The sequence below is a fragment of the Papio anubis genome, chromosome 8 (genome assembly GCF_008728515.1).
Source record: "Papio anubis isolate 15944 chromosome 8, Panubis1.0, whole genome shotgun sequence".
Lineage (NCBI taxonomy): Eukaryota > Metazoa > Chordata > Mammalia > Primates > Cercopithecidae > Papio > Papio anubis.
Window position 1 is genome coordinate 76,583,987 of NC_044983.1, and position 23,933 is coordinate 76,607,919.

The following is a 23,933-nucleotide window of genomic DNA, read 5'->3' on the forward strand; positions in this document are numbered from 1 at the left end:
ATATGAAATTATTAACATTCTCACCTTAGAGGTTTTCATGAAAAAACTGCTCTCAAAATAGAATAATTATAATTTCTTTGAATTTAGGGAGAACAAAAAAAATTCACCGCTGTTTATACTGAAGTGCAAACACAGAATTCATTATCTAAATAGTGGTCTAAGCCAAAAATTACATATGGGCAGATGATAAAAGGGTAAATAATGGATGACAGTGGTGAGGGGAGAGGCATACCAGTTTATTCATCACCTGGTAACATCGAGGAGGACAAACGTACCCTGACTTAGACTGGAACAGTGAGAGTCAGCCCCTCACCACCGTTTGCTTCTCTCCTCAGCTTTCTTCCCCATGGTCCCTGCCATTAATGCCCCTCACTCTTTGTAAGAGTACTTGGTCTTCTTGGCCTTTGTCCTCATTCGTTAACTTGCAATTTAATATTGACTCTGGGAATGAACCTAGTGTGAGGAGGGTCTCACTGTGCATTTCAACTTTTATAAAAGCTTCTTGAGTCTTCTAATATTCCTTTTGACTGTTTTCTATGACTACTATGACTATTATTTTTATTTTGTATACAGGTTTCTCTTCTAGCCCCCTTGCTATTTAGCTTCTCAATTTTTCTCTTTAAAACTTTCATCATTATTCCTCAGTCTGTAAATTGTTGCTATATTCTCATAAGTTACTCTCTTCCTTTTCCCCATTTCTCTTCTTTTTCTAATCAATCCTTTCCACAACACTCTGTTAAATTGGGATAACAGAACTTAAAGCTCAGATCTCAGCTTCAGTCTGGACTGCTTAACATTAAATTACATAAATACAAAAAAATCCTTTTATATTTATTTTTCCTCTTTGTCCTAAAATGAATGTCTGTGAGTCATAGTTATGTCATGTTAAAAATTCATCAGTTTAACTAGGTCCTGTTTCAATTGTAAGATAAGAAGCAATTTACAATTTTACATAGCCTGTAATTTCCAGAACTCCTATATATTTTATCTTCTTGTCCCAAATGGGATCACTTTGGCTGCAGAGCAGAAAACAGAGTGGAGGGAGGCCAAGGAGCTGCCAGGGACCAGCAGGAGGGGACTGCTCTGGCCTAGGGAGGGGCGGCTGCAGTGGGCTTGAGGAAGGTGGGTACACAAGGAAAACAGTTTGGAGGTGCAACTGATGGGTCTTGGCAATTGACTGTGTTGGAGGACAGTGAGAAAAAGGGAAGTATCAAGATGACCCCTAGGTTTTGGTCTGTGCAACCAGACAGACAGATGGCTGGTCCATTCGGGAGGTAGAAACATGGAAGAGGGTGGGCAATATCACCTAGGGAAAGCACTTCTGCTCCTTAAACATTCAATGTGGGAGTCTATCTCCATATTCTAATGTTTTACTCAGAGTCCTGTAGGAAGTGATGTACCTGCATATGTACTTTGCTCTTGTACATGTACACAATTTGCTCTGCTAGGAATTCCAGATAGAAGTTATATGCAGTTAGATCAAAAGGTGTTTAGCTCTCTGAGCATAGCTCGACATTTTATATATATATATATGTTTGTGTGTGTGTGTATACACATATATATATTTCATATGTATATATAATACTGGCTTTAACAATTTTAATCTTTCATTGAAAATCTAACCCGTGAATTTTGCACCCTGGTGCTTGGGAATATGCGATCTGCTCTTGTTGGCTGCTATGTCTGACCCTCGCTCCAGCCTGGAACTGTACTTACTGAAGTTAATCTGCTCTCAGCATCCACATTTCCACACGGAGACCTCCTCTTTCTGTCTCCCAGGAGGGAGCAAATTCCCTATATCCACCTGTTCTAATTTCCTGAATTTTCCAACCCATGATTCATTTCCTTCTGATGTGGTCTTCCTGACTGCTGACTGCTCCCATGCTGGAATGTTTTTCTTCCACTCTTCTCCCCTGCCCTCTCTATTTTTCCTGACCCTGCTTTCCTGCTCAGTTTCTTTTCCTAAGCTGACTGCTTGTCCTGTCATCCTTCTTGTCTGGTCTGCCCGTCAGTCTCTCTGAGCCATTATAAAACCAACATCCCAAGTCTTGATCTCAAACATAGGCATAGGAGAATATTTCAGCTCTTTCAAAGGTAACATTACAGTGCATGTATTCAAGGGGAGAAGCTCTATTGTTTAATACAGGAGTTTTCTCTTTTTAAAAAGAAACAAAACTTACCTCTTCTTCCGTGAGAGTGGGGTCTTCTTCCCGAGACTTGTATGACAATGAGCTAAATCTCTGTCAGAACAAACACAAGCCAAGGAAAGTAGTTTGATGTTAACAATCTAACCTTTCTTTTGCACATGTTTCCTCATATCTGTCTAGAAATGTTTTCAAATGATTTTTATGGAACCAGGAAGAAATTATAGGAAGAGAAACAAACACTTATGCAATCTATTACATGTACGATGTTCAGGGATATCTAGTAGTATTATTCTTAGAGAAATTTCCTCTAATTTTGTATTTGAATCTGTAGGTACAAAGAAGCCAAAAGAATTATTTAGACTACTGTTCGAATTCCTAATTGTCACTGAAGCATTGGTCATCCATGGAGGATTAATACTTAAAAACATGCTGTTTCTTTATCAAATGCCTGAATTTTATATTCTACAGTTTGCTGGTGTTATCAGAAAGATCCTTAAGTCATTTGGAAACTTCAAAGCTAATGGAGAAAATGACTCACATTTTGTGTTTTGCCTCCTGCCTGATTTCTCAATGATTTTGGCTCTTGGTTTACTGATTCTCTAACACATCCCTTGTCTTAATTTTTGGTGACCTCAACAAACATGTATCCTAAATCCTGCCTTTCAGTTCCTTGACTTCCCCTGCTCCCACTGATCTTGTGCTCTGTGTCCCCTCTCCATGTCCACCCCTGACCTCAGCACCCTCATGGTTGCACCCGGGCCTTTCTAAACCACAGCCTCTCCACCGGCCCAGCTCCTTGCAACCCCTTTCAGACCAGTGCTCGTCTCGTGGTCAAAGCTCACTCCTTCTGTAACCCAGTTCCAATGCTCCTTCAACACCATTGGGACCCATTCATGCTTTCAACGTCTGCCCTTCTCCTTGGTGTCCTGTACTGCTTTACTAAGCTTAAGCTCCGTAGTCAACTGCCAATCATATGTGAACTCAACCCTCTAGTGAGTCCTTAAAGCAGCTCTGTATCATCTGATTCTTCCCCAATACACCCAGTCTCTGCTCAACTCACAGTCTACTTTGCAGCTTCTCCTCTTCTCCCTAGACTTCCAACACCTCCTCACCTGTCTTCACTCTGAGCAGATGATCTTGCTTCCTAGTTGGCTAAGAAAACTGAAGGAATCAGAAGAAATTTGTATGAACTCTTACCTCCACCCTCAGCCTCTGCATTAATCTATTTTCTTTCCTCCCTGTCAAATGGATTTTCCATGTTCTGCCTTCAGGCGATCCCCTCTTTCCTACACACTAGACCCTGTCCCCACATACCTATGTGTGAGTACAGAGCCAGGAATTCTCCCAGTGTAGGATCATTCCCAGCCACATGCAAACATGCTGTTGTTTCTCTCATTCTAAAAACAAAACAAACCCAGTCCTCTGAAATTCTACCTACTCATTATCTCACTTCCTTTTTTTTTTTTTTTTGACAGTGTCTCACTCTGTCATCCAGGTTGGGATGCAGTGGCGTGATCTTGGCTCACTGCAGCCTTGACCTCCCAGGCTCAAGCCATTCTCCCACTGCAGCCTCCCAAGTAGCTGGGACTACAGGTGCACACCACCATGCCCAGTTAATTTTTGTATTTTTTGTAGAGATGGGGTTCTGCTACATTGCCCAGGCTGGTCTCAAACACCTGGTTTCAAGTGATCCACCCACCTCGGCCTCCCAAAGTGTTAAGATTACAGGCATGAGTCACTGCGCCCAGCCTGTCTCACTTTTTTATAGCAAAATCTTTTAAAGAGTTGTCTAAAAAGTCAACCAAACCATTCTTCTCTTCCTATTCTCTTTCTAATCCATTTCAGTCACGTTTCTGCCTCTACCATTCCACAGAGACTGCTCTTGTCAAGGGCACCAATGAGACTCATCTTCCCTGACCTACTCGCTGCACTCGGCAGAGAGGCCCGCCACTCCTTCCTCCCTGGACATGTTCTTCACTGGCTTCCAGGACTCCACAACTTTCCTGTTTTTGTTTCCTACTTTGGTCTCTTCTACTGGTTCCTTTTCCAGATCTCTATTCTTGGAGCTCTGCCAGCCTCTATTTACACTCACCTATCCTGTGACCTCATCCAATCTCATGACTTTTAAAACCACATTCTGTGGATGACTCCCACATCAGCAAATCCAGCCCCGGCCTTTCCTCTTTACCCGGCTCATCAATCCAGCTACCATCTGATAAGCTCTACTTGGAAGTCCAATCAGTATCTCAAGCTAAACATATCCAGTCCTGAATGCTGGATCTCCGCCTCAACCTGCTCTGCCTGTATCCTCTTCCCTGCGTGTTGGGCCCAGCCTCGTACTCATCACTCTCTCTTCTTTATCTTACTACGCTTAGGATCCATCAGCAAATCTCTTGGTTCTGGCTTAGCTTTTCTCATCACCTCTGCTGCCTCTGCCCTGATTCAGGCCACTGCCATTTCTAATCTGGTTTATTAGAGTCGCCACCCAATTGGTCTCCTCACTTCTACCCTTTATAGTCTATTTCAAAACTGGAGTCAGAGGGATCCTTTTTTTAAAGGATGGGTTGTGCCATTCTGCTGCTCGTGACTCTAGTGACATTATTAGTGTTCAGACTATAAGCCAAGGCCATCCAGGATCGAGCTCTGGTTCTCTTTCTCCTCACTGCTGTCCTTGTTCTTCCCTCTCCAGCCACAGCAGTCCCCTCCTCTCCCTTAAAAAGCCAGCTGCAAGCTCTAACCTCAGGGGCCTCACACTGGGCATCCCCTCTGCTTCATGTGCTCTTTCCACAAAAGCACAAACCTCACTCTCTTAGCTCCTTTACCTCAAATGTCACCTTCATAGCTGGGCAGACCCTGACCACTCTATCCAAAACTGTACTCCCCACCTGTTTTCTCAGTCCCCCTTGTTCAGTTCTCTTTTTTTCTCTTACAAACTTTAAACTTTATGTCTGTCTCTTCCCACTAAGATGTGAGTTCCACAGGGCAGGGATTTTGTTCACGTACACGTTTTGTTTCCAGCACATAGAAGACTGTGGCACACAGCAGTGCTCATTAAGATCTTTTGTTAAATAAATGAATATTAAATACTTCAAATTCTCAGTTCACTTAAAATCAGGGTTGTTTATATAAAGATGATGGATTACTCATTTTTACTATATTGTGGAAGGATAATTTCATTTCCAGATGAGTATTTCCAGTTTTTAATGTGAAATCTGGAGAACCGTTTACTAGCGATGGTTAGACAACTCATCCTCTTATCTTTCCAATGCTCGTAAGCAAAAAGCTTTATCTGGTTTAGGCGTTATGAACTTTACATCAGGTTTACGGTCTTTGGTTCTATGAAGGGCAAAAAATTGGACTGCATTTTTGCATTTTATGAACATGTTCATAAACCCTTCTATTGGTGCTGTCAACAGCTGATTTCATGGATAATACGAAAGGTTGAAATGCATTCAGAGAACAGCACAAAGAATGACTTTCTTGGTCTAATTTGGACAGAGTGAGGGGTCGCCTCTGGCCATGAACTACAGAAGGTTTTCAAGGCTACTAGTGACTGGCTAACCTGCTACTTGTCCTTCCTACTAAAATCTGAATAGAAGAGAGAACCTTGCTCTTTTTCTATGTAGAACACAGAAATTAGTTATTAGTTGCCTGAAGCAGATGGGCCTAGTTAAATCCCAAAGAGATTTTGACAACTAGGGAAGTGAACTTCACCGTGGCTCAGATATCAAGTTATCAGACATATACAGAAGGCTGTGGATTGCTAATGCATTTTAGAGCTTTGTTGAATATCTAAATTGAGGAAGTATAGGTTATAGTTTAGAAATGGTCACAAAATAAGATCTGTTGGTTTATATGAAGGTTTGTACAATCAGATATAACCAGGGGCACCTGTGAGTTGGTTCCCATGGTGCCTGTTGCTATGCATGCTGATTTTTGGGGATCCTGGAAGGGTAAAGGTCACCATGCTGCTGAGGCAGCCAACAAGCAGAATAGGTAAAATGTGTGGGCAAAGAGTCCAGTTTCTCTATTTAATTCCTGGACTTCAAAATGAAGCAAACAAGATTTGGCCCTAATTAGACATGATGGAAACAATGTGAAAATATCCAAGTAAGGTGCTGAGAGAAATATTTGATAAATGTAAGTTTTTGGTATTTTATTACTTGGAGGGGGAAAAAGCCAAACACAGCTTACATGAACACAGCTCTCATCATTCCACAAACTGGGAAGTGTTTGCAGATATTTCCCAGAACAGCTCCAGGGCCAGCTAGATTCCTAACCAGGACAGGAGCCCACAAAGGCAAAACAAAACGCCAGCACCCACCTTGTTAGTTTCACTGGTCCTGTCTGTGGCACTCTCTTCCGCCTCTCCCGCTTCCTTCTCCTGAAGGTTTTCATTCTCGTCCAGAAGCTTAACAGGGACAGGTGGTGGGGCCTCCTCTTCTAGATCACACGAATTTCCAAGGATACTCTCTACATTAACACTTTGGCGACACTTTTTGTTTCTGTCCACTGAGGCATATTCGGCAAACTCAGCTTTGCCTTCAGTCTGGGGCCCTGGGAGCTCTTTGGAGGCGGAAGTAGACTTTGCCTTGCCAGTGTGGCCTTTCTCCAGGTGTGCAGCTGCAGCCACCTCCTTGATCTCTTTCACAGTTTCGTACAAGCAGTCCTCCACCATGTTTTCTTGGGAGGAGCTGTCCTTGAGCACTTCATAGGGCCCTTCCATCCCCGGGCCCTGGTCCCCGTCCGCACTTCTCACTGTGAGCATGGTGTCCACTGCACTCTCGGGAGGGATTCTGGGCAGCTCCCGACTCTGATGACATTTTGGCTTCCCCGTGCTGTCCTGGGAATCTAGCAGATCCGAAGCCGACGTCTGGACTTCCTCGTAATGCTGCATGCAGGTCAGAGTACTGTCCTCTGAAAGAACTAAAGCAGCACACACATTAAAAGTGGAGAAAGGCAACTCTTTCAATAATCATTACCAAGAATCAGGTAATACAAAGTTAGGTTAAATCAAGATGCGTGCTTTTTATTTAAGTCTCAGGCGCAAATTATAGTTGCTCTGACTGTCAGTTGGTACCCTACTTCAAACACAGTTTAAAATAAAGCTGTTCATTATATCTTTCCCAATACAAGATTTAATAAGTTATCTTGGCTATAAGTATAGTTCACAATTACTTCCCTTAATGTCACTCCAATGAGACTCTTATAGGCAGATTGTCCAATGTGATCAGAAGATGACCAGTTTGATGCAGCCGAACTCTGGGAGGCTGGACACCAGAAAGGCAGCATGTGCAGTGACCACACTCCCCGGCCCCACTGGCGCCTGCCTGTGTGGAGGGAATTATTGGTAGCCACCTCCTTTCACACAGGTCACTTTTGTTTGGCAGATATAATGGAAACCACAGGGCAAACATGCACCCTTCAGCCATTAGCACAAAGGGACTGGCACCTCATACCTTGCTTCCATCTCACTGCCACCAACATTCCTACCTCAAATTAGAAAAAAACAAATATGAAATTCTTGGCCAGCCACAGAGATGCTATTGTGTGAAGCTGTTCAGCTGTCCCTTTGTCAACCGTGTTGTGAGTGCCTGCCATGCGCCAGGGATGGTGCACGGTGCTACAGACACATCGTTCAATGAAACAAAAAGCCTTGTCCTTAGGATGTGGACACAAAGTAAGCAAGTTATTCCATTAGTGTCTCACTCTGGGGGAATTAGAAATAGTGTCTCCAAGGGGTGTGTGAAAAAATGACAATGGATCCCCCAGTCCTTCTGAACTTACCAACACCCCTGTGTGTTCTAAATCCCTGATCATCACGGAGGGGTGAACTTTTGCTCTCTGGTTCTAGTTGTCTATATCATGTGGACAGAGAACAGGCACCGGTGTCCCGATTACCCCACAGTTTATCGGTAAACAGGGGTAACAGGACGCCCTCCTACCTCAGGTGAAAGCATGGTGTAAACTCGAAAGCAGGAAGGAAACCTCGCTGCTCCTTCCATCAGCAAGAGCATACAATGCATGATGTGCAGGTCAGGCAGAGTGGCTGTGTGTGCCCAGGGCTCAGACTGCCTGCTTCCAATTACAGATCCTTAGCCCGCTGGCTCTGCGATATCAGCCAAATTAGCAACATCTCTGTGGGAGGCAGAACGACCCTGAAAAATGTCTGCCTCCTAATTCCTGGAACCTGTGAATGTGTTATGTTTTGTGGAGGGTATGGAGGGATTAGGGTTACAGGTGGAATTAAGGCTGTTAATTAGATGACTGGGATGAGAGGCAAGCCTGGATTATCCAGGTGGGCCCAATGTAATCACAGGGATCCCTGTAAGTGAATAGGGAGGTAGAGGGGTCAGAGAGCGATGTGAAGAATGAGGGAGAGGCCAATGGATTCTCCTTGAGGCTTCAGGAAGGACCACAGGCCTATGGATGCCCTGATTTTAGTCCAGTGAGACCCATTTCAGACTTCTGACCTCAGAATTGCAAGTCAATAAATTTCGTTATTTTAAGGTTTGTTATTTGTTATTTTAAGGTTTAAATTGTTATTTATGAGGTTTGTGGTTATATTGTTACAGCAGCAATGTGCCCAGATTTGTCACCTTTAAATTGTGAATAGTAGTAATAACCATCTTACAGAGCAGTGATATTATTAACAGTAATCTCGTGGGGTAAATGAATTAGTACATGTAAATTTACTAAAATATTCTAAAAGAATAAATGAATTAGTACGTGCACCAGTCTTAGAACAATGCCTGGCACACAGAAGTGGATTAATAAGTAGTAGTATTCATCCAAATGAGGTGTTTTGCTAAAACTGCTAGTAATACTAAAAGTGAGCAATAACACATTTCCTACTTTTTGAGCTACATATTTTGAGACCTAGGACTTCTAAAGGTGGTGAGGCCTCTGTGGAAAGCTGGTATTTTTGAAGAACTTACTGTCCCCATTGGTGAGTGCCCCATTCTGCTCACTGCTGGCAGGAGCGTCTGTTGCCAAGCTAGTAACTGAACGGCTGAACATGTCCTTGTCTGAAGGCTGAAAAAACAAAAACAAAAACAAAAACACAAATGCATCACATTGCTAAAAATCTGGACGGCAGAGCAGAGGAGAAGATCCATGGCTTTTTCAAAAAATCAAAACAGCAGAAACAGAAAACAGAATCTCCTACATTAGTCCCCCCTTATCCACAGAGGATACATTTCAAGACCCCCAGTGGATGCCTAAAACCATGGGTAGTACTGAGCCCTACACAGACTACGTCTTTTCCTATCCATATACGTTATACCTATGATGATGTTTAATTTTTTTTTTTTTTTTTTTTTTGAGACGGAATCTCGCTCTGCCGCCCAGGCTGGAGTGCAGTGGCCGGATCTCAGCTCACTGCAAGCTCCGCCTCCCGGGTTGGCGCCATTCTCCTGCCTCAGCCTCCCGAGTAGCTGGGACTACAGGCGCCCGCCACCTCGCCCGGCTAGTTTTTTTGTATTTTTTAGTAGAGACGGGGTTTCACCGTGTTAGCCAGGATGGTCTCGATCTCCTGACCTCGTGATCCGCCTGTCTCGGCCTCCCAAAGTGCTGGGATTACAGGCTTGAGCCACCGCGCCCGGCGATGATGTTTAATTTATAAGTACAGTAATTTAACAATAACCACTGATAATAAAACAATAACTGTGAGATTAAACAATAACCACTGATAATAAAACAGAATAACTAGAATATATTACAATGAAAGTTATGTGAATGTGCTCTTTCTCTCTCTGTCTCAGAATATCTTGTATGGTTCTCACCTATTTTTGGATTGTGGTTGACTGTGGGTAACTGAAACTGCAGAAATCAAAACTACAGATTGAGGGGAGCTACTGTTTTTAGATTTAAATTAAGTAAAATAAAATAAAGTCAACTGAGTTCCTTGTTGACCAGTCACATTTCAAGCGCTCAATAGCCACATGTGGCCAGTAGATACCATATCAAATGGGAGATACGGAACACTTCCAGCACTGCGGAAAGTTCTATTAGACAGTGTTGTCCCAGCATCTTAGGGGCACTGGGAATCTTCCAAAGCCATGTGCAGAGCTTCCTGCCGGGTGACCTATACAGGGCTATAGGCAGGTTGTGAGATATCAGTTCCCTTAGCTCAAGGCAGGAAGGGGACTGGTCAAAAAAGACATGCTTCCAACACAGGTGCTGTAAATCATTATTATTGGTAAAGGTGTGCCATGCCATGAGAAACGGGGAAAGGCATCACCCTTTGTCATGTGAAGGGAACAGACGTAAATCTGGTTAGAGATAGATAATGCTATTGATTTCTGAAACCATTTTAGAACCAGCCAAGCCTCTGGCTGCTAGGTTCACAGAAACAATAATACGCTGAAAATTAGCTCTGCAAACTTTTTTTTTTTTTTTTTTTTCTGATGAGGTCTCAGCTTGTTGCCCAGGCTGGAGTGCAGTAGCATGATTATAGCTCACTGAAGCCTCAAACTCCTGGGCCCAAGAGATCCTCCTGCCTCAGCCTCTGGAACAGGTGGGACTACAGGTACGCGCCACTACATCTGGTTAATTTGAAACAAATTTTAAGAGATGGGATCTTGCTATGTTGCTCAGGCTGGTCTCGAACTCCTGGACTCAACTGATGTGCCCACCCCAGCCTCCCAAAGTGCTGGGATTACCGGCGTGAGCCACTGTGCCCAGCTCTGCAAATTTTTCTTATTCTTACAAATAAACCTAGGACATTTGGAGGGAAGAATGGCATCAACAGTTGGTTTTCTGCAGGGATAGAATGTGTAGATGTTACCCAGAACAATATGCCAGGCTCGGCTATAGCTAAGAGTAGTCAGAAAGCAAGTTGGTGTTCATGTATTTCTTTAAATACCCAACTTGTCTCAGGTTGCAGCCTGAATCACTGCAAATGTGATTTTCTCCCTGTCCTTTTCATAGCCTACATCTTCCAAGAGGCTACCTCGTGCTCCAGGATTCTACAAGGAAAGCTGTGATGTAAACAGCACAGGAACCTTTGCTAGTTGGCCTCACAAATTCTCTGACTCTTGATTGGAAGCTAATAATAGACAGCAGATAGTTCATGCCGTGCCATGATCCAAAAGTGTATTGGGAGTCAGCTGTTTCAATCCAATGCAGTTCATTCATGTCTGATGAGCCCCCAGTGAGATGGGTCACTGTGTTACGTTGCCAGGAGTTTGCAATGCAGGTGCTAATATCCCAGAAATGTTGTTATAAATGGGCAGGCATTGGTGTGGGGGAGGAAGGTTCCCAGGTGGGCCCATAACAGCATAATTGATCACAGCTGAAGTTACCATAATCTAGACTCTAACTACTATTCCTAATCTTTGCTTCTATGAGATGAAGCATCCGCAAGTTGTGTAAGATCTAGGAGCTGAAAAGCTCTTAAAGAGAGCTGGGTGGGCGAGCGTGTGTACATGGGTGCCAGTGCCCGGGTAAGCATGTGTTCCTGTGTGTGCTCGCGCTTTCTCACAGACATTCACATCCATATACATGAGGCTGTGGGTTGGGGCAATAATGAATTATACGGTGGATGAGGAAGAAGGCATGGGGATGGAAGTCAGCTTATTCCTTTTATTCACCTGCCACTCTCTTCCTATCTCACCCGGGCTGCTGCCGACCTTGAGTAGGACAGCAGGAACCCAAGCTCTAGGCCAGGGGCTCTCACACTTGAGCATCCAACAGGATTGCCTGGGGTGCTTGTTAGCCTTTCACTGGGCCCTACCCCCAGGAGAATTCACATTTCTAAGGAGCTCCCAGGTGCTGCTGCTGCTGGCAGCGGTCCAGGCCACACCGCGGAAGAAGCCCTGCTCTAGAAGGAAGTGAGGAATAGCGGTGCGAGCCCTTCCCCAGCCCCTCCTCACCTCCCAACTGGCACCAGGAGAATGGTGGAGTGAGGAAAGGCAGGGTCCTGGAGTCTGCATGGGAAGAAGTGACAGTGGGGCGTTCCCTCCATCCCTCCCACCCTCCCTGCTGAGGCCACCGCAGCAGCGATCACCAGGCAGAGCAGAGGCGCTGGGAACAGATGAGAAGTGGGGACAATGTGGACAACCAGAGATGGGGACAGGGCGAGAAAAAGAGTAAAGGGAAGAGTGGTGATGAGGGCCCAGGAAAGCGGCAAAGGGTGAGGTGGGTGTGTGGATGCAGAAGGGAGGGAAGGAAAATCCTGGGGGTCCCAGGAGGAACCGGGAGTCCTGACAACTTCCTGCCTGCTTGGGCCAGAGGAGTCCCAAGAATTGGCAGGTCAGGAAGCCTAGACTGGAGATGGCCTCTGGTCATCTCTGCAAACGTCTGCTGGCTGCGGGTTTTACACCAGACCTTGGCTCATCCATGCTTCCTTGTTTGCACCCCTCTCCCCGCAACGAGTTTTTGCTTGACCTTGAGAAATGATGTCCTGAACAAGAAGCACCTTTTGTTGTGGCACTGCCACGGGACTCAGGGCAGACTCTGAACTCTGCCTTGCTAATGTGAGGATGGGCCCCTCCGCAGTGGCTGTTCAAAAGCACAGGCCTGGGTCAGAGAGGACAAGGAAGGACCTGGACACTCTCAGGCTGTTCCTCGCCAGGGTGGATCCCCGGGGGCCTCAGGATCATCAGGACCTGTAAGATACTGAGGGCTGGGAAAACACCAGCAAGGCCAGGCTATACCTAGGGTGCTGTGGGTCCCAGGCTCCCTCCAGCTTCATGACCTGTTGTTATGGGTTTAACTGTGTCTCTCCAAAATTCATGTCCAAGTCCTAACCCCCAGCAGCTGAGAATTTGGAAACAGGTGCATTTGGAACAAACATTTGGAAACAGGGTCATTGCAGATGAAGCCAGTTAACATGAGGTCGTGCTAGAGTCAGGTGGGCCCTAGTTCAATATGCCTGGTGTCTTGGTAAAATGGGGAAACTTGGACACAGCCAGCCATGCACAGATGGGAGGTGATGTGAAACACAGAGGGAGGTCGCCATAGGAAGATGAAGGCAGAGATTGGGGGGATGCCTCTACAAACCAAGTCACACCCAGGGTTTGGCTGCAAACCACCAGCAGCCAGGAGAGGCCTAGAACAGACTTTCCCTCAGAAGCAACCAATCCTGCCAACACCTTAATTTTTGGACTTCTGGCCTCCAGAACTGAGAAACAAACTTGTTATTTAAGCCACCCAGTTTGTGGTCCTTTGTTATGACAGCTCTAGCAAATTAACAGAGGCAAAAATCTCCCATCCCTGCAGTAGGTGGGAGCCATCTAAGGATCATTCCGGCAGCAGCACTACTGTATCCATTTCAGAAGCTCTCCCAGTGAACGCGGGGGAACTCACAGGCCTCCAGCCATGGCGGCCACAAACCTACAGAAAGAGGGTGTGTGGTGGAGGAGGCCACGGTTTAACTTAGGCTTAGCTCTCCCCGTGGGTTCTACTCAGGCTGGGGGCACGTGGGAGCACACTGAGATAAGTAGCTGATGTTCTGGAGCACGCGCAGACAGGCGGACAGGCAGACAGGCAGACAGGCAGACAGGCGGACGACGCACGCGGGCTCACCACGTTCATCAGGTTCTCATGGTCCCCACCGTGCTGTCGCGGCTTCTTTTCCCTGAAATGAAAAGTGAAATGTTGTAATGTCAAATGTGCCCCCCTAAAATCAAGCACACACTACCCTTTCCTATCCCAATTCTTATCAGCTTTTAAATCTCTCTTGTTTTAAGAACCATGTTTATTTTGTCAACAAAGACAAAACCAGACACTGACTTCATGGCCCGTTAGCAGGTGCTGGGTAAGAGGAGGTCAAGCCTCAACTAGGAACTGTCCCCTCCGTTGGCACCCCTTCTTCTGGGAAAAAAACATACAATTCACGAGGAGAGGACCAAGGCCCGGGCCTGCGTAGAAATTGTTTATACCTAAAGTAGCAGAGTAAGTTATACTTTTTTTTTTTTTGAGAAAATGTGGACAATTATCTCACTTAGAGTCTCTGCAAAGTCACACACTGCAGTGGGATGGAGAAAATAAAGAAAATACAAATTTTGGCGTGCCAGGAAGGGTACATGCTCTCAGGATGAGTCATATGTACTTCCAGTCTATGGGAAAGTCTGTCAAGTAAAAATAGAATTTGTTTTTACTCGGGACAGTCTAAAGAAAGCCATCAGTTGTAGAAAATACGCGGCCGGCCCATCCACGTTCTCTATAAGACAAGGGTGACACCTAGTGGGAGCATGAGTAACTACAGAAGCAGGCCCGTCCAGGCCCAGGGAAGTCCGGCCCCTGTGGCCTTTCTTCATCTTCCCAATCATTCAGTCTCTGTCCCAGCCACAGAGGTCTGGGTCCAGGCTGGGCAGGGATTAGGAGGCTAGCTGGGTTCACAGAGTCTTCGCTTTTCTCCTCCTGACAGATTATAGGGTAGGAAGCCGTTTCAGAATTTTAAGTGACGCTCCTGGAGTTGCTTCCGTGGTGGAGGGAGAGTTTGGACAGGGCTGGCTGACGGTCAGCTGGTCTACATGGGCGTCTGGTGGCATCTAGCCCATCAGAAGGTTATGTGCTTTGTAACAGTTCCAGAATGTCCTGAAAATCACTTCTGGTTAGAAAGAACTTCTCTCTGGGCAAAGATTTCTCTTGGGGGGGCGGGGGTACTGACATTTTACATGAGACAGAGGAGAGAGAGAAAAGTATAACTCTAAAAGAAGGACACTGATGATTATTTCACATACAGCATGTTCCTCTCCTGGGAAAATAATGTGTTTCTTGAGAAACTGAAGGTCTACACTACACATTTTTAATCATAAACAATCCCTCTGAAACCACGTAGCAGCAAACATTCTGTGACTTCCGCGGGGTGGTGGCAAAAAGATGCGCATCACACAAGATTTCAAAACGCCCACAGATGAAAAAAGACAAACTCCATTTTGATCAAGGGTGTGCTCGAAAGAACTGCAAGACTTTCATTCTGGGAAGTTTAAAATACAAAGAACAGCAAGACTTTCGTTCTGGGAAGTTTAAAATATAAGGGTTCTTCTAGTTGCTCCCCAGCAAAACCAAATATGGGTTTTCCTTCAGTGAATAAAGAATGTCCCGAGATGCTCTGCAGCGGACAGAAGCGAGTTAAAGCTAATGCACAAGTTTCTGGGACAGCTCTGTGGCGGGATTCCATTCCTAACAGGTTTTTCACAGAAACTCTTCTGGGTACAGGGGATGTATTAGTTTGAGGCACCGGTACATACACTCTGGTTCTCACCTGTCACAACTAGAGCACAGGAAAATGAGGAAGGTGATGACGAAGAAAATGGCGACAGTGGCCAGACTTCCCCACAGGGTGATCTGCATCTGTCCGCTGCCCAGCAGGCTCCCCGTGGGCCCCATGGCAGGAGCAGGCACTGGTACCAGCCAAGGGAATCAGTCAGTCCTTCAGAGGTGGCGACATGGGGGCAGAGAGCTGCATGCTGCAAAGAGACCAGGGCATTTGGAGAGTAATTCTTGGGTAAACTGGGAGAATCTGTAATTTGGTCCCTGTCAGGAGCGAGACCTTTGCGCAAAGTCAGAAGCATGTGCTGGATGCTGAGGAGAGCCCCGGACTGGACTTGAAATTGGACTCTGGGCAAGTCCCCTCCATGGTCTAGGCCTTTATTTTTCTTACCTGAAAATGAAAGCGGGAACATACAGCTGCCTGGCCCAGTGTTTGAAGCAACGGATGTCTTGTCTTGGTATGTTTGGGGTGGATTCTTCTATTCTTCTTGTTCTTCCCCCCCCCCCCTTCAAATAGGGTCTTGCTCTGTTGCCCAGAGTGCAGTGGCACAATCATGGATCACCGCAGCCTTGACCTCCCTGGGCTCAAGCAATCATCTCCCGAACCACCCTGCTGTCCCCTACTGCAGGGTCTACAGGCATGCACCACCATTCCTGGCTAATATTTTTATTTTTTATAGAGACAAAGTCTCACCATGTTGCCTAAACTGGTCTCGGACTCCTGGGCTCAAGCAATCCTCCTGCCTCAGCCTCCCAAAGTGCTGGGATTACAGTGTGCCACTGCGCCTGGCCTGGATGGATTCTTAATGTCTTCAAATAAAGATTTCAAGTACTCCATAGCAAATAAATACACGCTCATTTGGGTTCATTTTTTAAAAAATCAGAACGGTATATAACAATTCTTATATAGCTTTTGCAAAAATGCAACTCATCATCTGCCCCCGCCCCTCACTGCCTTCTCTCATCTCCCTCACCCACTGTTCTCTGAGAAGGTTTAAGGTCAGTGTAACTAATGAAATAGAATGTCCTTATATTCGCCTGCATTTATTTATTCTGAGTATGTTATGTATTCTATGTTTTCACTACCCTGCCGTCAGCACCCAATAAATGCATTTTCAAGTGAATGGATGAAGTATGTGCTAAGAATACATCCCCGACAATAAATAAGACCTATTTATAAACAACTGCAAGAGAAGAGCTGTACCTAGTACATTTCCGTACCTGGTATGTACCAGAGATTCTGCTAAATGCTTTCCTCATTTAATTGCTGTCACCACCCTGTGGAGGAGGCACGGTTAATCCCCCTTTTACAGAGATGGAAGCTAAATCCCAGCAGAGCGGTGACTTCCCCCGAGTGTCACAGGAGCTAAGCGGCAGGGAGGGATGAGTCCATCTGTCTCAGAATCCAAAGCCTGTGCTCTGCGTCCATCAAGGAAGCTCCTTGTCACTGTGGGGATGCTGGGACTCACAGGGGTCACTGCGCCCTGTCCCAATACTTCCAAACAGAAGTGATCAGATTCCTTGTGTGAAATATTTTAAGAGCTATAGATATTTTTTAAATGGAGTTGTATATCAAACGATCTGTCATCACAGAGGCCTTGTTTAAAGAATATTTGCTCAATTCTAGAACATTCTAAATGAAAAGACATAGCCTTTAAGTTGGTCTCGTGTCATGAATAAAGCAAATACTTTTGGTTTTTGATAGCAGTGCAATATCTTCCTTGAAAAAGACTGTCCGTATTTACATTTTCATTTGCTTCAGTGATAAAGCTGTGACAGTTTTCAGCCATCCCTGAGCACAGGTATCAAGACGGCAGGGGTGGCTTTGCAGCAAACCAGCGTGCCTCCTAAGATGGGGAGAATAAAAGCCATTTTGGCAAAGGTGGTTCAATCGGACCAAATTATCTCCAGGTGAAACACTGTCACATTTATGTGAATATTCAAAGTTAAGGAATATTAAAAAGCTGAAGAAAAAGAGACTTTTACCTACAATGTATGCAGAGAGTGTTCTGAGAGATGAAGTTGTTTTCCTCAATCTTTGAATCAACATGAACATCTTCTAAGGCTCTATAATTACATAAATGCAGGACTTCCTGCGTACCACAGAACTTCTTTCTTCCTATGTTTGATTGTATGTATATTATGCCTAACACGACAGGCGTACAGTAATAACTAGTCAAATTACTTTTGCATGTTTGCCCCCAGACAGCTATAGCCAAATGAAAATAACCACCACTTCTGTGATTTGCTGATGCAAAGAATAATTCATTTTAAACTGAGACTACAAATTGGCACCACAATAGGTTTTAAAATGCATTCAAGCAAGCACCTAAATCATGGTGACCCATGAAGATATATAAAATACATTTTTATATACAGGTCCAAAGCATAAAACATTTTAAGAATCACAGACAAAAGGTATCTATCTCCTGTGCAGGCATCTGTTTGTTCTTCATTCATTCATACAACAGATTAATTAATGCCTATTTATAAAATGGCATGTTCTTAGAAAAGAGTTTGCTGTGTGCGTTATTCAAAAGCCAGAGATCCATCCATGAAACCTAGTGTAGAATCACCAATACCTGTCTCTTTTCTGTACGTGTTTCTCTTTTCTCTCTCCTCTCTCTTAACAGAAGGAGGTCGGTAGAATATGATGAGAGATGTGGGGTGCCCAGCCTATTAGAACAGTGCAGGGAGAAAGAGGATGACAGGGGATGATTACAAGCTGCAGAATAAAGGATGGAACCAAGAGAAAATGTGTCGAAACTCCTGGCTTACTCCCCTTCAATTAGAATTGTCTGTAAAGCCACTGAAAGACTTTTCCCCAAGTTCTTACTGTGGACAAAATCCTCACAGTGAACAGAGTGATCACCATGGGGTGCGCGTTTCTGAGTCAGATGCACTGTAGTCCTCAGGGACAAAGGCCCCAGTTGCTGGGGTGGTTTTCTCCTCTTGGACCCTCTAAGTGCTGTTCTGCAGGAGGACTGTGGGACACCAGTCCCCGTGGTCGTGGGCAGCCCTGGCGGTCAAAAGCGGCTGCACCAGCAACTGCCACCTACTCTTCTTTAGAGGCCTGGCAGAGTATGTGTGTGTGTGTGTGTGTGGCGGCAGGGTGGGGGTGGTGGCTGAGGGGATCTACCATAATCTTTGATCCTTACAGCAGACCTCCTGGGTGGACGGTTCCCATTTTGGAGAAGATCTGTGCATGCTACCCTTCTCTCCTGGTCTCTCTCTCTTTTTTCTGGATGTTTGTTTCCAAAATTCTGCTGCCCATGCCTTATCTGGCTATCTCCTTAAATTTTGGCAGCTCATCTACACTCAGCCAAGACTGTCGCCTGCTCACCCTCCTGCTCACATGTCTAGATGGACATCCTGGTAAATGTGTGTCGGTGGACCGGCTCCTCCCCTGTGCATGGAGATAACCCGCCCCTCCCCCTGTGTGCAGATGCACATGGATCACTTTGTGTTTCACTTTCTTGGAGCAGCTGAGGGTAGAGGCCTCATGCAGAAAGCCCAGTGCTCTGCCCCTAGGCTGGACTCTCATGTATTGGTTTTACTGCCCTTAAATGCAGTGCTTGGGGGTCCTCATTCTGTTCTTTTGAATGAGGGGAAGGTGGAGGGAAATCAGTGTTCTTTCAGGTGACCAGGGAGGCTTTTTAAAGGATGAGTGATGGGGGAGAGAGTAAGCGGATAGGAGCCATAGTGTATGGACAGTAAAAGTTACCCTGAACAGGAAGATCCCTGTGGCAATCAAGGCATTTCCAAACTCTACACTGTGCCAACCAGGCTCTCTGTGAAAAAGCCACCCAAGGCAGTGCTGTCCTGTGACATGGTTATGGTCCACAAGGACCATCTTATTTTGGGCTGATTCAGTATCAAGTAAGTTATGTCTTGACTATCAGGAATGATCTCTTCCAGTGGAAATATCTGAACCATTTGGAAGAGCATCCCTTATGATTTCTTTCATGAAGACATTGAAATCTGTTTCTCTGAATCCTGTTCTTACTTGACTCAATAAACTTGCATTCAACTACAGAATATTATATAAGACAAGGTCTTGCTCTGTCACCTAGGCTGGAGTGCAGTGCTGTGATTACTGCAGCCTCGACCTCCTGGGTCAAGCAATCCTCCCACTGCTGCCTCTTGAGTAGCTGGGAACACAGGCATGCGCCACCATACCAGGCTAACTTTTTTTATTTTTAGTAGAGATGAGGTCTTGTTATGTTGCCTGGCTGTTCTTGAACTCCTCCCACCTTGGCCTCCCAAAGTGCTGGAGTTACAGGCATGAGCCACCACACTGGGCCTATTTCTTCAAAGTTCAAAAAATTCTCTTATCAGACCACATGCATAAATATTCTGAGTTATCACACAGGGCAAAGAAGGACCATTTATTTTAATTGTACCTCTACTAACACTTAATTTTGGCACCTGAATGTTGTATTAAGATGAGCCACAGAAGATGGTAATATTAATGTGATCACAGATTTAGATTAATAGTTGTACATTAATTCTGTTTGCTATAGAATAGGCTTCATTATTGGCTGTACTGATGTAAAGTCATGGCTGGAGACCGTAATATAATACAAGTATATGGTATTGCTGTAAAGGAGGCAGTGGTATGACCTCAGTCTCCACTCCAATTTTGTATCATTTCGAACTACCGTGAGAACTTGTCATTAGCCTTGAGAAAGGTCAGTGCTTATGGTTAAAGGACTTTCATTGGGGCTTCTTTCACAGATTTGTCTGATTAATTATTTTGGACTAAAATCTCCATACTCTTTTACCCTTTCATATCCACTCATTTGTTTTAATGAATAAGTGATTTAATCACTAGAAAAACCACTGGCCTTTTAATTTAACAGCGCGTCTTTTTTTTTTTTTTTTTGAGACAAAGTCTCGCTCTGTCACCACGCTGGAGTGCAGTGGCGCTATCTCAGCTCACTGCAACTCCACCTCCTGGGTTCAAGTGATTCTCCTGCCTCAGCCTCCTGAGTAGCTGGGACCACACAGGCGCGCCATCACACCCAGCTAATTTTTGTATTTTCAGTAGAGACGGGGTTTCACCATGTTGGCCAGGATGGTCTCCACCTCTTGACCTCGTGATCTACCTGCCTCGGCCTCCCGAAGTGCTGGGATTACAGGCGTGAGCCACCGTGCCTGGCCAGCAGGTGTCACTTTTAACCACAAGGTGGCAGCATAATTCTGTTCTCGGCCCTATGCAGAACTTTCTTGAAGGAAAGCTGCTCAATTACTGTTGGTGCCTTATGCTGGGCATTTGAATTGTCTTCATCAGCCTGCACTATCAGCCACCAAGATCAACTCCAACAGGGAAAAACACACACACAAATTAATGAAAGGTGCAGACCAAATGGCAGCTACTTATTTCTTTGGCCAAACATCCTTAACAGGTAGGTTCTCTGATCATAGCAAATTCTATAAATAATAATTAGGTCGAGTTGGGATGGCCAGTGAGATTAGATATGGAAACAGACACTTTAGAGTTTCTTTGAAGCAGATCTAGGTCAGTAATGACAGTCATTACCTTTTTACAGCTGTTGCAGTTGACATATAATTAAACATGATAGAAGCCACCTCCACTCATGACCCCTCACTGTTGGATGAAATAAGAGCAAGGGCCCAATCCCAGTGGCAATTCTTCCTTCCTGGTCATTACCAGGCGTGGGAACCATGTGGTAAAATGACACGTTATGGGCTCTAAAGTAACCAGATTTAATGATGGCAGAGGAAGCAGATTCTTTGGTGGGTCCCCTGGTCCTGTGAGCACGCTGACAGCCGCACAGGCTGAGGCGAAATCAATTCTGAACAGAATCCTCAAGTCCCAGAAAGATTTTTAAGCTAAAGTGTGTAAATTCAGGTAGTCTTCCATTCAGGTTACAGGGACTGTGCTACAGACAAGCCTGCCACACTGAACTTTGCATGGATGAGTATCTGTTGGAGACACACGGGGAATCACCTACCCAGATGTTTACTGTTCCATCCTGCTAAGGTACAAAGGCTTTTGCCTACACACGACTGTTATCAAGATCTCCCTATTCTGACCCTTCACTGAGTCACGGGCCGAACACACCCAGAGCGCAGAGGGTGGTGGAAGGTAAGTTATTCTTGTTTATAGATTCCTGAATCCTTTTTGAATGTCCCCACACAGCGATATCTTGATATCTCTTTCTGCAGCAGTTTAAGAATGAGTGTAGCTGAAAGAAACCTGGAATGCCTTAACATCACCAGACCACACTGACCCTGCTATCAGAACTCGCTGCTCACGGGAGAAAGAGCCCGGCACTCATCCTAAGAGCAAGTTACAAATCCTCACGGCCGTCTGTCAGCATAACCCGATCACTTTTCGTACACACCAGACCTATCGATCCACACAGAGAACAGGAAAGCTGACCCTTTTGGTGGAGGGGTGTGTGGGGCTGTCACTTGTCTTCAAGAATACATTAAACTTACATCACAGAAATAATATAGTTTATTATTTATAAACACTTTTGCCTTCCGACAAGCCAAGAGGCAAGTGAATTTGATGGGTAAGGAATGACTTCTAAGGTTGGTTCCCCCCAAATTCTGACTTGGAAGCCAATTCTCAAGGTTCATTTTTAATGGTGGAGAGAGAGACAGGGAGAGAGAGAGGGAGAGGGGGGGAGTGAGAGAGAGAGAGAGAGAGAGAGAGAGAGGAGAGAGGGAGGGAGGCAGAGTGCAAGGGCATGGTCCTTCTAGAAGCCCGTATCACATGCACTCCGACAGAACCCTGAGATGTGCTTCTATTTGGGCTAATGCGATACGTTCTACACTGACCGCATAAGGAGCACGGGTAACGGGGATTTACTTTGCACAAGAAGGCTTCATGGAACGTTTCAGACAGTGTGTATTTTGGGCTTTAGGTTCTATTTCTTCCTGCCTTGCATGTTAGCTCATCCAGTCTAATTTCCTTGAGGGCAGGGATGTCTCCACCTCATTTCCCACCATATTCCCAGCACCTCTATGACCTGGGAAATAGGAGCCAGTAAGGAATTTTTATTGAATACATGTTTCTGTAGGAAGAATGGTGAGTAGATTCTCAAGTGGATTCTCAAAATGCAAGTTTAATTCATAATTTATACCACAAGGAAGAGAAGGAGAGTAATAGGGATGAGCACACTAAGCAAACAATTAAAAAATAAGCTAAGTGTGTCTTAAGGCAAATCCTTTTTCCTGAGACAGAGTCTTCCTCTGTTGCCCAGGCTGGAGTGCAGTGGCATGATCTCGGCTCATGACCCTTTAAGGTAGATGTTACTGAAATCAATTTTAAGGACTCCTGGGTTTAAGCGATTCCCTGCCTCAGACTCCCGAGTAACTGGGACTACAGGTGCGTGCCACCACACCTGGGTAATTTTTTTGTAATTTTAGTAGAGATGGAGTTTCACCACGTTGGCCAGGCTGGTCTTGAACTCCCACCTCAAGTGATCTGCCAGCCTAGGCCTCCCGAAATGCTGGGATTACAGGCGTGAGCCACTGCACCTGGCCTTAAGGCAAATCCTTCACTCTGGAATGAACACAGCCATCTGGGTTCTCTGTATTGTCACTGAAGCAGCTGAACATCTCCTGAGAAAAGTCACAGCACCGTAATATCGGTGTCTTCATCCCCTGCAGCAGGCCTCTCAACGCCAATGATCTCACCATGTCCCCAAGCTTAGTGTTCTACTGACCCCTTTCTGCAATGACAATTTCACACCTTCTCCAGCTCCTAGGTTCCTGACACAAGCCTCAAGGGGGCTGGACCTTCCCTTTCTCAAAGGAAAAAGGAGCCTTAAACAGTGTTGGCTCTCTTTCCAATGTTTTTCATCTGATAAATCTAAGCATCCTATGAGTCTCACTTCTTTGGGGCAGCTTTCCTGATGCTGAAACCCTCCCACCTCTCAGGTGTAGCTGAGGCCCGTCTTTTACAAGTTTTTTCCTTCCTGGCTCAAAATTGAAATTATAAAGCGATTCAAGTGTCTCCTCTGCTGGGCTAAGTCCCAGGAGGGAGGAACTTCAAACGGACCTATCTGGTTCATAATTGTAGCCCTAGTGGGTGGCACACAGTAGGCACTTAGTATTTATTGGATGAATTAATAGTTAAGAGGAAGAAAAGGAGGCAAGAGGAGTACATATTGATCAGGTCTTCAAAGGTGGTAAGGTCGGAAGAAACCCTTTTGCTCCGTCCTCTCAAGTGATGCTGAAACTTGATGGGGGCACAAGGAACCACAAAAGCCTGCTTGCCCGACCACCTGGCCAGGGTAGGTGGGTCTCCACGGTGCTCCTGCCTGCACATAATCCATCACTGTGGTTTTACCCAAGTTCCCTCCAGGGTCCCCAAGAGGCTCGCTACATACCAGTTTTGACTCATAGGCTTGACATAAAAAGCACTGAAAAATGGAAGTGAGCACAGACCATGTGTCTGCCACCCACTTTGCTGCGGGTTATTTTATTTCGTCCTCATGACCCTTTATGGTAGATGTTACTGAATCAATTTTATGGATGAGGAAACTGAGGCTCAAAGTTAAGTGCCTTATTTAGGGTCATGTAGCT

General features: G+C 45.3%; 1 protein-coding gene across 5 annotated transcripts in view; it reads right to left on the reverse strand.

Moving 5' to 3' along the window:
• Nucleotides 1–23,933, reverse strand: part of PAG1 (phosphoprotein membrane anchor with glycosphingolipid microdomains 1) — a 141,150-nt gene that overhangs the window by 10,477 nt on the left and 106,740 nt on the right. For 4 of the 5 annotated variants that reach the window (XM_021942458.2, XM_003902904.3, XM_021942459.2 and 1 more), the window contains 5 exons: nt 15,361–15,565; nt 13,677–13,728; nt 9,086–9,182; nt 6,472–7,073; nt 2,181–2,240 (listed from right to left, as the gene is read on the reverse strand). In XM_021942458.2, the coding sequence (XP_021798150.2) occupies nt 2,181–2,240; nt 6,472–7,073; nt 9,086–9,182; nt 13,677–13,728; nt 15,361–15,485 (936 nt within the window). In that variant the 5' untranslated portion in view covers nt 15,486–15,565. The remainder of the gene's footprint in view (nt 1–2,180; nt 2,241–6,471; nt 7,074–9,085; nt 9,183–13,676; nt 13,729–15,360; nt 15,566–23,933) is intronic. The other variant, XM_031669647.1, reaches the window with a different exon arrangement.